This window comes from Callionymus lyra, chromosome 12, assembly GCF_982586985.1.
Source record: "Callionymus lyra chromosome 12, fCalLyr1.hap1.1, whole genome shotgun sequence".
Taxonomy (NCBI): domain Eukaryota; kingdom Metazoa; phylum Chordata; class Actinopteri; order Syngnathiformes; family Callionymidae; genus Callionymus; species Callionymus lyra.
Window position 1 is genome coordinate 9,112,089 of NC_141829.1, and position 13,698 is coordinate 9,125,786.

General features: G+C 38.4%; 1 protein-coding gene across 5 annotated transcripts; it reads right to left on the minus strand.

Annotated features, from left to right (window-relative positions):
- Window positions 1–645: 645 nt before the first annotated feature.
- Window positions 646–10,941, minus strand: prkag3b (protein kinase, AMP-activated, gamma 3b non-catalytic subunit). Of its 5 annotated transcripts, none has more exons than XM_087804266.1 (13): window positions 10,584–10,941; window positions 7,643–7,709; window positions 7,422–7,570; window positions 7,270–7,351; window positions 5,860–5,918; window positions 4,978–5,023; window positions 4,793–4,844; window positions 4,588–4,714; window positions 4,361–4,526; window positions 4,267–4,304; window positions 4,028–4,174; window positions 3,291–3,384; window positions 646–948 (listed from the first exon to the last, which is right to left on the minus strand). In XM_087804266.1, exons 1-13 carry the CDS (start codon window positions 10,599–10,601, stop codon window positions 842–844), a joined length of 1,152 nt encoding a protein of 383 aa, XP_087660392.1. In that variant the 5' UTR covers window positions 10,602–10,941; the 3' UTR covers window positions 646–841. The 5 variants fall into 5 exon arrangements, 4 of the variants coding, with proteins under 4 accessions (XP_087660392.1, XP_087660393.1, XP_087660395.1 ...); XM_087804267.1 differs by having other exon boundaries at window positions 646–970; XR_015713191.1 differs by having other exon boundaries at window positions 900–948; window positions 2,975–3,384; window positions 10,584–10,937.
- Window positions 10,942–13,698: the final 2,757 nt, after the last annotated feature.

Genomic DNA, 13,698 nt, shown 5'->3' on the forward strand with positions numbered 1-13,698 from the left:
AAAAAAAGAACTAATTATTGTTAAAAAAATTAAAGGTTAAAGAAGCTAAAGAATTGTTTAGAAATATATGTATTTTAGCATAAAAAATATATATTTTAGCATAAAAAATATACCTTAGAAACGGTGAGTCATCCTTCAAATCGTTTGTGGCTCCAGATGGTAATCCAAAATATATCTGTTTTTGAATCACTTTAGAAAAAATAAAAATGATCTACAATTTTCAATAAATTCCAAAAATAAAAAAAAAAGAACTTTAAACGTGTGATGAAAACTATCATAAAAGGGAAAATATACAAAAATATAAAAATAAATCTAAATATTTTAAATGTTATCTTATATAATAATAATTAACTTTTTAATTACAATTATTATGTTCAATTTTACTCAAATGTATTTATATTTTTTAATTAACATACAAGACCAAAATAATTTTGTAATATTAAAAAAAGGAAATACTAAAATAAAATACTACTTATTTTAAAGCGTTAACTTTCTTCTGAAAATAACAATTTTTATTAACTATTAATTAATAACAATAACTCTGAGCAAAATAATGTATAAATATATGTTTTCAAAGGTCTAAACACAATCCTTTTTAAACTAAATAAAAATAAGTGTCATTAAACTCTCCGAGGAAGACAAACGTGTTTTTAAATATCTTTATTCAAATGAAAAACAAAAACATTCAATTCAAATGTCACTTTAAGTTAAAAAAAACCCATCATTTTATCAACATAATTTAGGGGAACAAGTGCAATTAATAACAGATTCGATCGTCGTTCAATACATTTCAACGTCCATCACAAAACTTCACGCAGGTTCGTCCAGTTCCACGGCAGCTTCAATCTGTGGGCGATTCTTCTTTGACTAAACTTTTCTCACTCGACTCACCGACGTCTGGATCGACTCCGTCGTCCTCCTCGGTGAACGCGACGTTCTCGGGAATATCTGGAACGACGACACAAGGAGACTTTGAAGGGTGAGTCGGGTCGACAGAACAATTTTTGTATCAATGAACCTCAAGTATTGATTAATGAACTTGTTTTAACTTAAAAATATTGATATATTTTTAACTGTTGCATCGTTTTAAAGTGTTTTTAAGAAAAAAAAAAAAAAAAAGGTTTCTGCCTAGTTGCTCTAGCCTGAGCGCTAGCATTAATGCTAACACTCACATAGCTAAAAAAAAAAGAAAGAAGTTAAATAAATATCTATATATGATCAGAACTATAAAAAAAAAAAACAGTTTTAACATCTATAGAAGCACAGCTACGAGAAACAGATAAGTTATTACTTTAGTTATTAACCCTGTAGAAACTACTTGTTCCTACATTTATTAGCATTTAAAGCTAACCTTTATAATTGAAGTTATGCTACGTGCAAATCCCACTTTTAAGTAAGAATAATATATAAATATACATATATACATACATTATATATATATGTATATATATATATATATATATATATATACATATATATATGCGTTTGTTTGTATTTAGTAGTTTCTTATTTTTCAATTAGTAACAACCGTTTGCTTTGGTGGCTAATGCTAATGCTAATGTGTTAATGTGTAATCATTTATTTAAATACACACAGAGTGTACAAGAGACAAATATATATATATGATAAAAATAAGGGGTTAAAGATGAAAATTATGTTTATTTTTGCTTTATTTAAACATAAAAAGTGTAAACGTGACACTTTAAAAAGTCTAGAAAAGAGGAATTGGTTCCAATAATGAACAACAATAATGAACAGATGCACATTCCAAGAACAGACGACTGCAGCATTAGTTTGTAGAGAAGCTTCTCACTCGTTCTCGTGCAGACATGGACACACGTGGACACGTGGACACGTGGACACGTGGACACATGGACACGTGGACACGTGGACACGTGGACACATGGACACATGGACACATGGACACATGGACACATGGACACGTGGACACGTGGACACATGGAAACACGTGGACACGTGGACACATGGACACATGGACACACGTGGACACACGGACACACATGGACACATGGACACATGGACACATGGACACATGGACACATGGACACATGGAAACACGTGGACACGTGGACACATGGACACACGTGGACACACGGACACACATGGACACATGGACACATGGACACATGGAAACACGTGGACACGTGGACACATGGACACATGGACACATGGACACACGTGGACACACGGACACACATGGACACATGGACACATGGAAACACGTGGACACGTGGACACATGGACACATGGACACATGGACACACGTGGACACACATGGACACATGGACACATGGACACATGGACACATGGACACATGGACACGTGGACACGTGGACACATGGACACATGGACACATGGACACACGTGGACACATGGACACATGGACACATGGACACATGGACACACGTGGACACACGGACACACATGGACACATGGACACATGGAAACACGTGGACACGTGGACACATGGACACATGGACACATGGACACACGTGGACACACGGACACACATGGACACATGGACACATGGACACATGGACACATGGACACATGGACACGTGGACACGTGGACACATGGACACATGGACACATGGACACACGTGGACACATGGACACATGGACACATGGACACATGGACACATGGACACGTGGACACATGGACACGTGGAAACATGGAAACACGTAGACACACGTGGACACATGTGGACACATGGACATGTGGACACACATGGACACATGTGGACACAAGGACACATGGACACGTGGACACGTGAGACGGGAGTGGAACGGTACCATGTCTGAACTTCTGAATCACTTCATCTAAGATGATTTTTTAAGTGAGTACCAGTTCCCCCTCGTGTTAACGTCTGGACGCAGCAACAAGGAAGTGATGGATTCTGGGAACTAAAATGGAACTACAAGCTCAGACAGGCAGCCTTCACGGAGGTCCTACCTGGTCAGGTGACGGTGACTCGGATAAGATCTGAGGTCAGACTGCAGGGACGAAGACTTGGAATGTCGAGAGTTTAGGTAACAACTATCTAAGATATGCTTCCATAAAGTCTGTGTGGAGGATCCATCTTATAGTTCAAGGTTTCAAGAGTTGCTGAGGGACCTTGACGGAGTCAGACGGAGGAAGATATTCTAAAGCGGGGGTTAAGATGGACAGCAGGTGTGGGCAGGTGTGGGCAGGTGTGGGCAGGTGTCCGAAGGACTGAGAGGAAGCAGAGGATGGAGGTGGAGGAGTTAGGAGTACAATGCATCAATACCTGCAGGGGTCAGAACCAGAGCTTGAAGCAGGTCAGAGAGGGAGACTATTCCTCTGACCACATCGCTGGCGTCCACCAACACCAGACGATGCACCTTGAAGGAACAAAAGTGACTTATCAAGATCCTTTTACAACTTCTCAAGATCTTTTTTTTTATCTTCTCCAGATCTTTTTTTTTTTAATCTTCTCAGGATCTTTTTAACTTCTCAAGTTCTTTTTTTTCTTCTCCACATATTTTTAACTTCTTAAGATCTTTTTTTTTAACTAATCAAGATCTTTTCATCTTCAAGTTATTTTTTTTTTTAACTTCTAAAGATCTTTTTTTTTTAATTATCAAGATCTTTTTATCTTCAAGTTCTTTTTTTAACTTCTCAAGATCTTTTTTTTTTTTTTAAATTATCAAGATCTTTTTATCTTCAAGTTCTTTTTTTAACTTCTCAAGATCTTTTTTTTTTTTTAATTATCAAGATCTTTTTATCTTCAAGTTCTTTTTTTAACTTCTCAAGATCTTTTTTTCTTCTCCAGATCTTTTTAGATTCCAAAGACCTTTTTTTTTTTTAAACTAATTAAGATCTTTTTATCTTCAAGTTCTTTTTTCTAACTTCTCAAGATATTATTTCAGCTTCTCCAGATCTTTTTTGAACTTCTCAGCATCTGTTTAACTTCTCAAGATCATCTTTATCTTAAAATAAACAAACCAAAACAAATCGAGACCCAACAACCCACTGCTGTGTCACCTCAGCCTTGGCGATCCGGTCTATGATGGTCTCCAGGGTTTCGTTGGGGTAACACTTGAGGACTCCCTCCATGGAGCACGCCCGGCTTGAGATGGCCTCTTTCATGGTCATGTTCAGGTTGTTGTAGTTCTTCTGGGCGGCCAAGTTCTACAGCAAAGACACATTTGAATCAAAATGAAGGAACTTCTCAGATGGAGTTCTACGACTGTTGAAGCTACAACAAGATTCCAAACACTTACGATGACGTCGAACCTGGAGTACAGCGCCACCACTTTACCTGAAGGGAAGCGAGAAGTCAGTGGATGGATTCTGGTCCAGTCAACGCGAAGCTACCTTGCTCATTGACCACAGGCAGGGCCGACACTCTCCTCTCCACGAAAACCGCCAGAGCCTCGTAAACGGTGGCCGTCTCCTGGACCGTGGCGATCTCTCTGAAGGTCCCGATGGCGACCTCGCTGATCTTCTTCTGCAGAAAGCGTGGTTTGGGAATCACGGCTCCCTGCAGAGCAGAGAGGACAACGTGAAGAAGAAGAAGAATCTCTGGAGACGAGCGGACTCACGAAGATGTGCAGGAACTTGAGGATGCGTTTGTGGGTGAGGATGTGGAGGACGTTTCCCGATACGGGGTCAAGGACGGGCAGGCGGTGGATCTTGTTCTTCAGCAGGGAGTAGATGGCGTCGAACAAACTAGAGAGAAGATTCAAGTCGTGAGTCCGGGTTTCGACGATGATTTAAATGAGGGAAAACGACACGGGAAGTTCTGACCTGGCGTCTGGAGTGATGCTGATCAGTCGGTCGGAGGAGTGAAGGTAGATTTCTGTCAGGAGTAAAAGCCACACGATCGGTTCTTGTTGAAAGATGTAGTTCAGAGCTGACAGATGTTGAGTCGACCATCCAACGGGCGACATAAACTGACTCTTGAGTTAGAGATCTGTGATGCAGGGACTCACCTCTCCATGTCTCGATCTTATGCTCCTCCAGCTCATAGATCTGGACCTGAGTGTGAAGACAAAAGAAAAATTACCGTTCATGTTTGAGCAGAAATTTCAAAATCGCTTGATTCCGGACCATAAAAGGAAAGAAAAAATAATGGAAATAAACTACTACTGACAACTTAATTCAAATTAATTGAAAACATTTACCGTCCAATGAGAAACGAGTTTAAAAAATGTAAAAAACAATGAAACAATCAAGTGCTTTTTGATCTTCTCATGTCCTTTTTTTCGGCATTTAATTAAGAATCAAATGAGACGTGATATCGCAAAGATAGGTTTATCTACTGGAAAAAAAATGTTGAAAGCTTTTGCAGGGTATACATAATAAATCCCCCCTCAGGGTTCTCACAGAGATACACACTCAAATATTACTTAAAACAAGTGATTTCATGAAACAGCTGATGAGGTTTCATGATACAGTGTCTTCGTTTTGAAACAAGATGGCGCTCTCAGGTTGAAAACGATGCCAGATTTCTTTGCATTAGTCGATCAGAGCAAAAGATGATAAAGCAGAGAGAGTGACATCTAGTGGTCCTTTAAAGCGTGGACATTGTATAATGAAACCTCATCTAGTGTTTCATGAAGCCTCATCGACCGATCACTACGGAATATTCCTCTGCAGCTGAAATTTTTGACTGGTTTTGGTCAAAAACCATCAACACACTTCACTCCATTAGATCTTTGAAATGGGAAAAACTGACTTTAAAATCTCGTGTGGATCAATAATCGACATGGACTTTTGAAGTTTGTAACAAGTCAGACATTTGCAAAATGTTGAAACCAGTTGAGAATTTTGGTGACGACTTACACACAGTGAAAAAAAGTGAGATGACTCACCAGAGGAGACTTGTAGTAGCGATGGAGAATGTTTATGAAGTCAGTGATGGTCAACATTCCTGCCAGACATGACATCTATTTACTTAACATGTGGCGACACGTATGAGGGGAAAACAAGATAAACATTCAATATCCATTTTTGTTTGGGCACCAGGGGGGAAACCTCGGGGCAGACCCAAGAGACATTGATGAGATCTTGGACAACCCCTGGAATAGGTTTTGGGTGAGAGGAAAGTCTAGGCGTCTTTGTTCCTGCGGCTGCCCCCTCGACCCTGGCTAACCAACTGCAAATGGATGGTGAACATAATGCATCGACAGCCGATTCCCACTTGCAACAAGATTAGAGTCGACCCGGTTAAGACTTATTCAGGGTCAGCATCATTTAAAACCCTGGACACGGAAACTTGAGCCTGATGCCTTCAAAACTGCAACCAAAGTAGGTCAAAGTGGTGCAAGACGGCAACTGAACACCAGCTCGATTTGGATTGTTGGACCCATTTATATACCAAAACAGAGACGCTTCAGAAACAAACCCCATTTTATTTAAATATTTCAGCAAATATTTGAAATCCTCCTTTAGACAGTGATATTTTTTCTCAATACTATAATCATATTAAACATAGCTGTGTTCATTTTTAATATATATATACATATATAAATATATATATATATGGCGTTCAAATCAATAATTTGTTATCATAGTTATTTTGCAGTTTATATTTAAATTAAATGTAAACTTATATTTTTTTTATTTACAATTAACATTCAATTCCTATGTCGGGTTAACAACACTGGCAATAAAAGTTTCTGATTCTTTTCATGTCACCACCTCCTTAAGAAACACTGAAACTGTGTCGGATCCCGGCGATGACTGAGGACGAGAGGATACTCTCCCATGCTTTATATTTCAATAAAACCATAGAACTTTTTTTGTTATTAAGTATTCAAAGAATTTGTTTGTGTTGCAATTAAACTTCTAGTCGCTAGATGGCAGCAGTTATTGCGTCTTCCGCCGCTAAAGGTACAATGAAATCCCACGAGATCCCTGTGATGACTGAGGACGAGAGGATACAGTGACTCCTGCAGCTTTTAGAGCTGATGTTTGGACAATATTTTGATTTGAAAACAAATGAAAAAAGTTATGACTTCGTCAAGAGTCATGTGGTCTGTAAATTCTTCAACACCAGAGTCAAGTACTTGACAATACTACACTCATATACTCGTTACTACTACTATACGTATGATATCGATAGATTCTTGACAATACACTCTAAACGCTCCTTTTGTTAAAGATGCGAGTGTTGAAAAGGAAAATAAATAAAGTATTTTGCTTCAACCTGATCCCACATTTAGCAAATCAACTACGCTCGAATACTATGGCTTTAAAGGTAATACTTTCTCATTTCTCACCAACAAAACGTTTGAGCTTGTTGTCCCACAGCGGGGCCGCTCTGACGCCGTTGGCCACCAGAGCGAAGAACGCCTTCTTCACCTGTTTGGATAAAAAAAAGAAAAGAAAGATGCTTCGTTATGGTTTGACACGAAAGCTACGGTTAAATTACCTGCAGCGTCGTGTCGAAAATGACAAGTTTGGAGCTGGTGGGAATCGCATCGTAGCAGCAGTGACGCTTCATGAAGTTCATGTAGATAAAAGCATCGGGGTCAGTGTCAGCAGAGGGCGCTAGAGAGTCTCTCGCGCAGGAACATGCACCTTCAGTTGTAGGTAAACGATTTGAATTCATTACTAAGGAGTTCATTGTAACGATTAAAATATATATTTTACCCTTAGTCTGCATGAAGAAAACTCCCTCCTCTTCCTCTTCCTCTTCGTCCATCTTAAATAATGCAACCTGAGCAAAAAGAGGATTTGTTAAAAAATGGAATCTTAATCACTCAGAGGTAGTGATGGTCTGATGAAGCTTCTTGAAGCAGTGTCACTAGATGGCGTCTCTGCACTATTTTCTTTTGTTTTAAACGACTGTTCTAATGAAACATAATTTTTAAACTGCCTAACATTTCACATCTTGTTAGTAAACAACATATTTCAATTATCATATACAGGTCAAGAGAAATAAACAGTATTAAAGGCCACAAAAAAGATGTAGCAGGCCGGATTTGGCCCTCAGTCCTCAGAGTTTGAGATGTCCCTACATTAAATACTCATTATCACGATTACATTTCTTCAAGGGCCACATTACATACTGCGACTGTTGTAAGGGGCCGTTAAACTAATAGAAAAATGAACAAAACCTACAAAAAATACATTTAAAAAAAGATGCCATTAAATTCTATAACAAAGCTAAATAAGAAAACCCCCATAAATAATTCTAATAACTTACTTAATATCTTGAGGAAAAGAAAATGCTCAAAAAAAGGAAAAAAATGGGGAAATAAATTCCTTTAAAATTTTTATGAAATATGAAAATATGTTATGGTGTCGTTTTATGTTAAAATGAACAAAACAAATAAAAACAAAATATTTTTACAGGAGTTTTTACATCATCGTTCTTTAACCTTAAGAGGGCTTCATGAATACAGTCAAAGGGCCGCATATTTCCAAGGGCTCGTCCAATTCAGGCCTGGGGGCCAAATCCGACCACCCAGTCATTTTATGTGGCCCGCATATTACTTTTGAATACTACTTTTACTTTCACCCACAATTAATGTACCATGTTATTCAACAAGTGGATTTGTCTGGAGTCGGTGGAGAGAGATTCATTTTTGGTGCTTATTTGATGGTATTTCAGTCCCGGACAGTTAGATTTTGATGCTTGAAGAGAAGCTAAATGATAAAATGAGCCAATAATAATTCAAATAAAGACTGATCGAGTATCTGGTTGAACTCCTCAGCGAACGACTTCATTTCAGTGACGTTTACGTCTCCATTATCTCGAGAAACTCAAACCCGTTCTTGACCCGAACAGTAACGTTGATGCCAAGACGGAATATAAACCAAAACGAATCTTCGAACGTTTAGATAGTTTCTCCCCGAGTTATAACAAAGATATACACGTTTATAGAATCACGGATTGTCATAAAAATACCTCAGTATTGCTCAAGTACGACTACATGGCAACACGCCACCTCGGTGTCCACTGAGTCTCTGTTGACATTTCACAGCTTAGCAGCTCCTGACATGTGCAAGCAAACCGACAGAAGCGTACATGCCACGGCGTTTATTCATAGAGCGACCTTTGACTTTTCTAAAGATTTCAACTCTCTTGATTGATTCATCCGCATCTATCCTGGTCAACCCAAGAGATCTTAGCGAGTCGAGAACATCGTAGATTTCCTCACAGATAGACGAGGACCTGAGTCTCCTGAAGTATTTCCGACACATTATTAATCACAATTCATGGTCCTTCATAGGTCAGTCGCGGTGCAACACTCTTACCGAGAAAGAATCCAAGTCTAGAAAGTGCCACCAGGTCTTTGGGGAGAACTTTTTTTTAAGGAATTTCAAGGGCGATGACAAGAAAAAGACTTCCCTGGCTGACTCCCAGTCAGACATAGAACTGGGAAAAGTGCGGCCTAAGGGTCTTATTTAGCCCTTTTCCAGCCATTTTTTATGAGGCGAACTAAAAACTAAAATAACCGCGTATACAATTTCGATTGGTCTGGATTTGGCCCCTAAAACTGAAAGAAATGTTTCTGTCCACAGTGGTATCCGACCCCCTTGTTACGGGCGGTCCTGTGAAACATTGTTTTTTTGTTCTTTTTCTTTCAGATCTATTGATTATGACTGTCTGAAAATACTTTTATCTTTCAGATTTTCTCTATATAAACAAAAGCTTGGGAATCTTGACACATCAATATATAAGGTCCAGTCAATTTTTTTTAATTGACTTGTAAACCTATGAAAATGAGTAAAACAAACTCAACACGGGACCATCTTTTTGCAGAAAAAAAAAGTGTAGAGATTCTGCTGATTCATTGTTTTGCTGAGATGTATCTTTTATGCACTTAATGTTTGGTTTATATTATTTTTTCCTACTGGATGTATCTGAAGATCAGTCCCTGAATAGAATACCGACATTTAACTGGTTCTCGGTGCAAAAAAGAAGTGGTAACCCCTGATGTTAGGAATGAATCCTGACTAGATGCCTGGAGCGGCTCCTCTTAAAGACTTTCTACTTTTATTCCTCAAGGATTCACAGCGCATTCAAAAGTCTTTCGGTCATTTCCAAAGCTCGACTAGACGTCAGGAATGAAAGGTAGAGCTGCTAATTAACTTAACTTACATGTCACACAGAAATTCCTGATATTCTTTAAATCCACTTTGGGAAGGATATTATCTTCAACACTTTTTACCATAAACACGGAAAACTCAATGAGAATTTTGAAAGAAAGAGCAAAGACTTATGTCATGAACGTGCATCTATGTTAAAAGAGCCATTATACCTCTGCCAAGGAGATTTTTTCGATATTTAGCTAAGCATAATAACTTGAAAGCGGATTTAGAAACATGCATTTGGTGTTGTCCTAATTCATCTAAAGTTCCTTCTTCCGTTTGTTGTGCAGAAAAGGCATCAAATTATTTGTGTAAATCTGCAGCTTGGGGGAGGGCTGCGCTCGTGTCATATTTGTTTACATCGGTAACAGAACTATGAAACTAAGTTTATGTACTCCCACAAGTCTGAAGGTAAACCCGACAAAAACCAGGCTGGTTGTGAAGTAAAGAAGTGGGACGAGACAATCGGGCGAGAGGTGTGACCCGGTCTTACCTCCGAGAGCGGCTTCATGTCCACGACGAGCTGCAGGTCCGTTTGGCTGAAACGAGGTCAACAACCACCCTCAACCCGCCGGCCAACAAAAACATCTGGAGGAGTCGGGAAGCATGTCAGAAGAAGACATGACCGTGCAGGACAATCATGGCACCGGACGGGGAAGAGAGGAGGAAATCGGACGCCTCCGTCCCACCAGCTGGGTCTGCCAGTGTGGGAAAGGCTGAGGTCTAAATCTGGACTGTGGGGCGAGAGGCCCGTGGCATTCACTTCGAGATAGAGAGAGAGAGAGAAGGGGAGGGGGTTGCTCAGGAAGAAAACAGAAATCTTTTAAAAAAACTTCTCCATTAAAAGTAGAAAAATCAACTGATAAAATCTGATTTTAATCTGAGGCAGTGACTCCTAAGAAACTTCTCCATCGTTGCCACAAATAAAGTTTCTACTGTAAGCAAAGTTGGATGTTCCAGTGGCACATATTTACCGCCTGTGTTGACAACGAGGGTTCTGGGGATTCATCCAGCTTGTCGGGAGTGAAGGGAGCGTTGAATACCCACATTAATTGGCACCGTGAAGACAAACAACAGTAACAAAGTTAGGATAAGTATCTGAGAAATATTGAACAACCTCTTTAAACTTGGATGGAAAAGAGTTTTGTTTGATTCTAATGGATTCTACCATCAAAACTTATACTTGTGAGCGTTTTCCAAAAATACTAAAAGAAAATAAAAACTTAGTGTCGACCATTAAGTCATTTTTATTTTTGTAAATATGTATTTTTCGGTTCATTTTTATCTGTCCCCGGCTATCGAACGCACCATCGTTCACGTTGTTAATCTGAATCAATTTGTGATTGTTGTTTTTTAAATCCCCCCCAAAAAAATACTATGTAAACACTAGTTTTAACTTTGTGATGCATGTTTAGTCTTGTATTTATTCGTCACCATCTTTTATAGATCTGTAACTTGAGGAAGAAAAAAGAAAATATACAGTAATAAATCGGGTTGATCAGCCATATTTTCGAACACTACACTTTTCGAACAAGAAGAAACAATAAGACTTCTAAAGCAGCTTGACAAACAATTTAAATATCCAGAAAGAATGTCATTTTTACATTTTTGTAAGTAGTTATGAAAATAATATTGTAAGATATAAATCATCCATTAATAAACACGTACAAACTTCCTCTCCAAGATGCAGTAAGTCCCTCATCATGACCATGTTTTGAATTTATGACTTTATAAAGTCGACTGTAATCTGGGCGAACGAGAGGTTACGAGAGTCCATCATGACGTAATAATAGCTTCACTCCTCCAGCTGTAATCACGCCCCGCTTTGTTTATACACAACTCCCTTGGTGAGGTGGAGACTTTTTCGGGATTGATGACGCACGTTGACAAACCACCATGCTTGACCAATCACAGGAAAGTGGGTGTGGTTATGGCAAAAAAGGTTTAAAATCCAGAAAAATAGTGTTTTCAGTGGGCGGGGCTTAAATATAATTATCTAATGTCAATATTTCATCCCTCCCGTCCCTCAGATGAAGCTCTGATGACGTCTCGACTTACTCGACTGATTTAGTCAGAACACACTCTTGCGAGGAGATCCGGCTCTTTTCAGCGGCTTAAGTTCTTCCCTGGGATCAGTTTGAGTTTCATCAGGACATGTCGGGTTATTTATACCGACGCGAGCTGACCGTCCTCTTTCCTTCTTTGTCCTGCGAACCAAAAACATATCAATCATGTTTAAGACCTAAGTAATGATGAGAGGTTGTAATGAGACCAACACGGAGGAAATAAGGTGAAGAAAAAAAACCTCCTGCTCAACAGTAATTGAATAATAAACACAAAGTAAACTGTCAAGTGTTCGCTCAATAAACTACGATTACCAGACCAGGCTGATTCCTCCGAGTCAATAAAAGCTTTAACGACATCTGTAAAAACATTAAAAAACATTATCCAAACATGCAGCTCGTCTGCCGAGACTGACGGACTCTTGATATTAATAGTTTACAACCGTTTACAGTCCTGACACACTTCCAGAATAGAACGCCGAGAGACGACTTCTGCTTCCACAAGTTTCTCTGCTGAACAAGTGTGCGTTTATTATTCATTTACATTTACACTTATTTACTACTTCCCTCCTTTTTGAGTGTAATTTTTTGAGTATATATTAATCCCTCAAAACATTTTCTTTAAGTTAATTGAAGAAATGTTTTGAAAAAAACTCATATATACAAGAATAAAATTGCAGCTTATTTTATCTTAATAAAAGTCACGGCCTAATGACGAACGTCCTTTTTTTGGGGGATTTTTTCGTCTTTCTTTTTGCTTGACGGCCCCTAATGACATTCACAGAATTAAATGTGGCCCTTGAAAGATTATAATTGCCCACCCCGGTCATAATGCTAAGTCAGCTGTTTTCTTTTCCAAGATGGTCCCATTTAGAGTTTGACATGTTTATTTTTGGGTTAAACTTGATGGTAACAAACATCTTAAAGTATCAAGAGTCGCACACAAATGTAACTTCAATAAAAAAAAACACATTTTTCTTCAAATAAAAACACCTTTCAGACAGGAATAACCAAGACACGATAAATTAGATACACGTTTGTTCAAGTATAGACAAGTCTGAGGTATTTAATTTTTATTTTATCATCAATTTATTTGCAAATGTGAATTATCTAATGTTTTTTAGAACTTCACTCGTTTCCTTTTGACACACATTCCAGCATAAACCATCCGACCTTGAACAAAAGATGGAGTCTCTTACTTTGCCCACAAATTTGGTATTAAAAAAATAAATTTCCTTCCAAACCATATCTTCCTTTTTATCATACTTATTTTATATATATATATATATATATATATATATATTTAAATAAATTGTGTAGACATTTATTTTTCTATTTACAATTATTATCAGTCATCACATCCTCTGCATCTTCAATAACAATGAAATCCCGCGAGATCCCAGACATGACTGAGGACGAGAGGATACAGTGACTCCAGCAGCTAAATAAATAGAGGGCAAGACCATAAAACTGATAGAAAAAGTGTTTGGTTTTTTTTGTTTAAATCAAATACTTGTACAGTTCTAACTATGACTTGTTTTTGGT

Bases quoted from the DNA above. Each gene is read 5' to 3' on its own strand.
- prkag3b (XM_087804266.1), bottom strand. The intron at 4,527-4,587 runs GTGAGTCCGCTC...TCTGCTCTGCAG, and splicing joins TCAAGTTCCTGCACATCTTC to GGAGCCGTGATTCCCAAACC. The intron at 4,305-4,360 runs GTAGCTTCGCGT...GCTTCCCTTCAG, and splicing joins GCCTGTGGTCAATGAGCAAG to GTAAAGTGGTGGCGCTGTAC.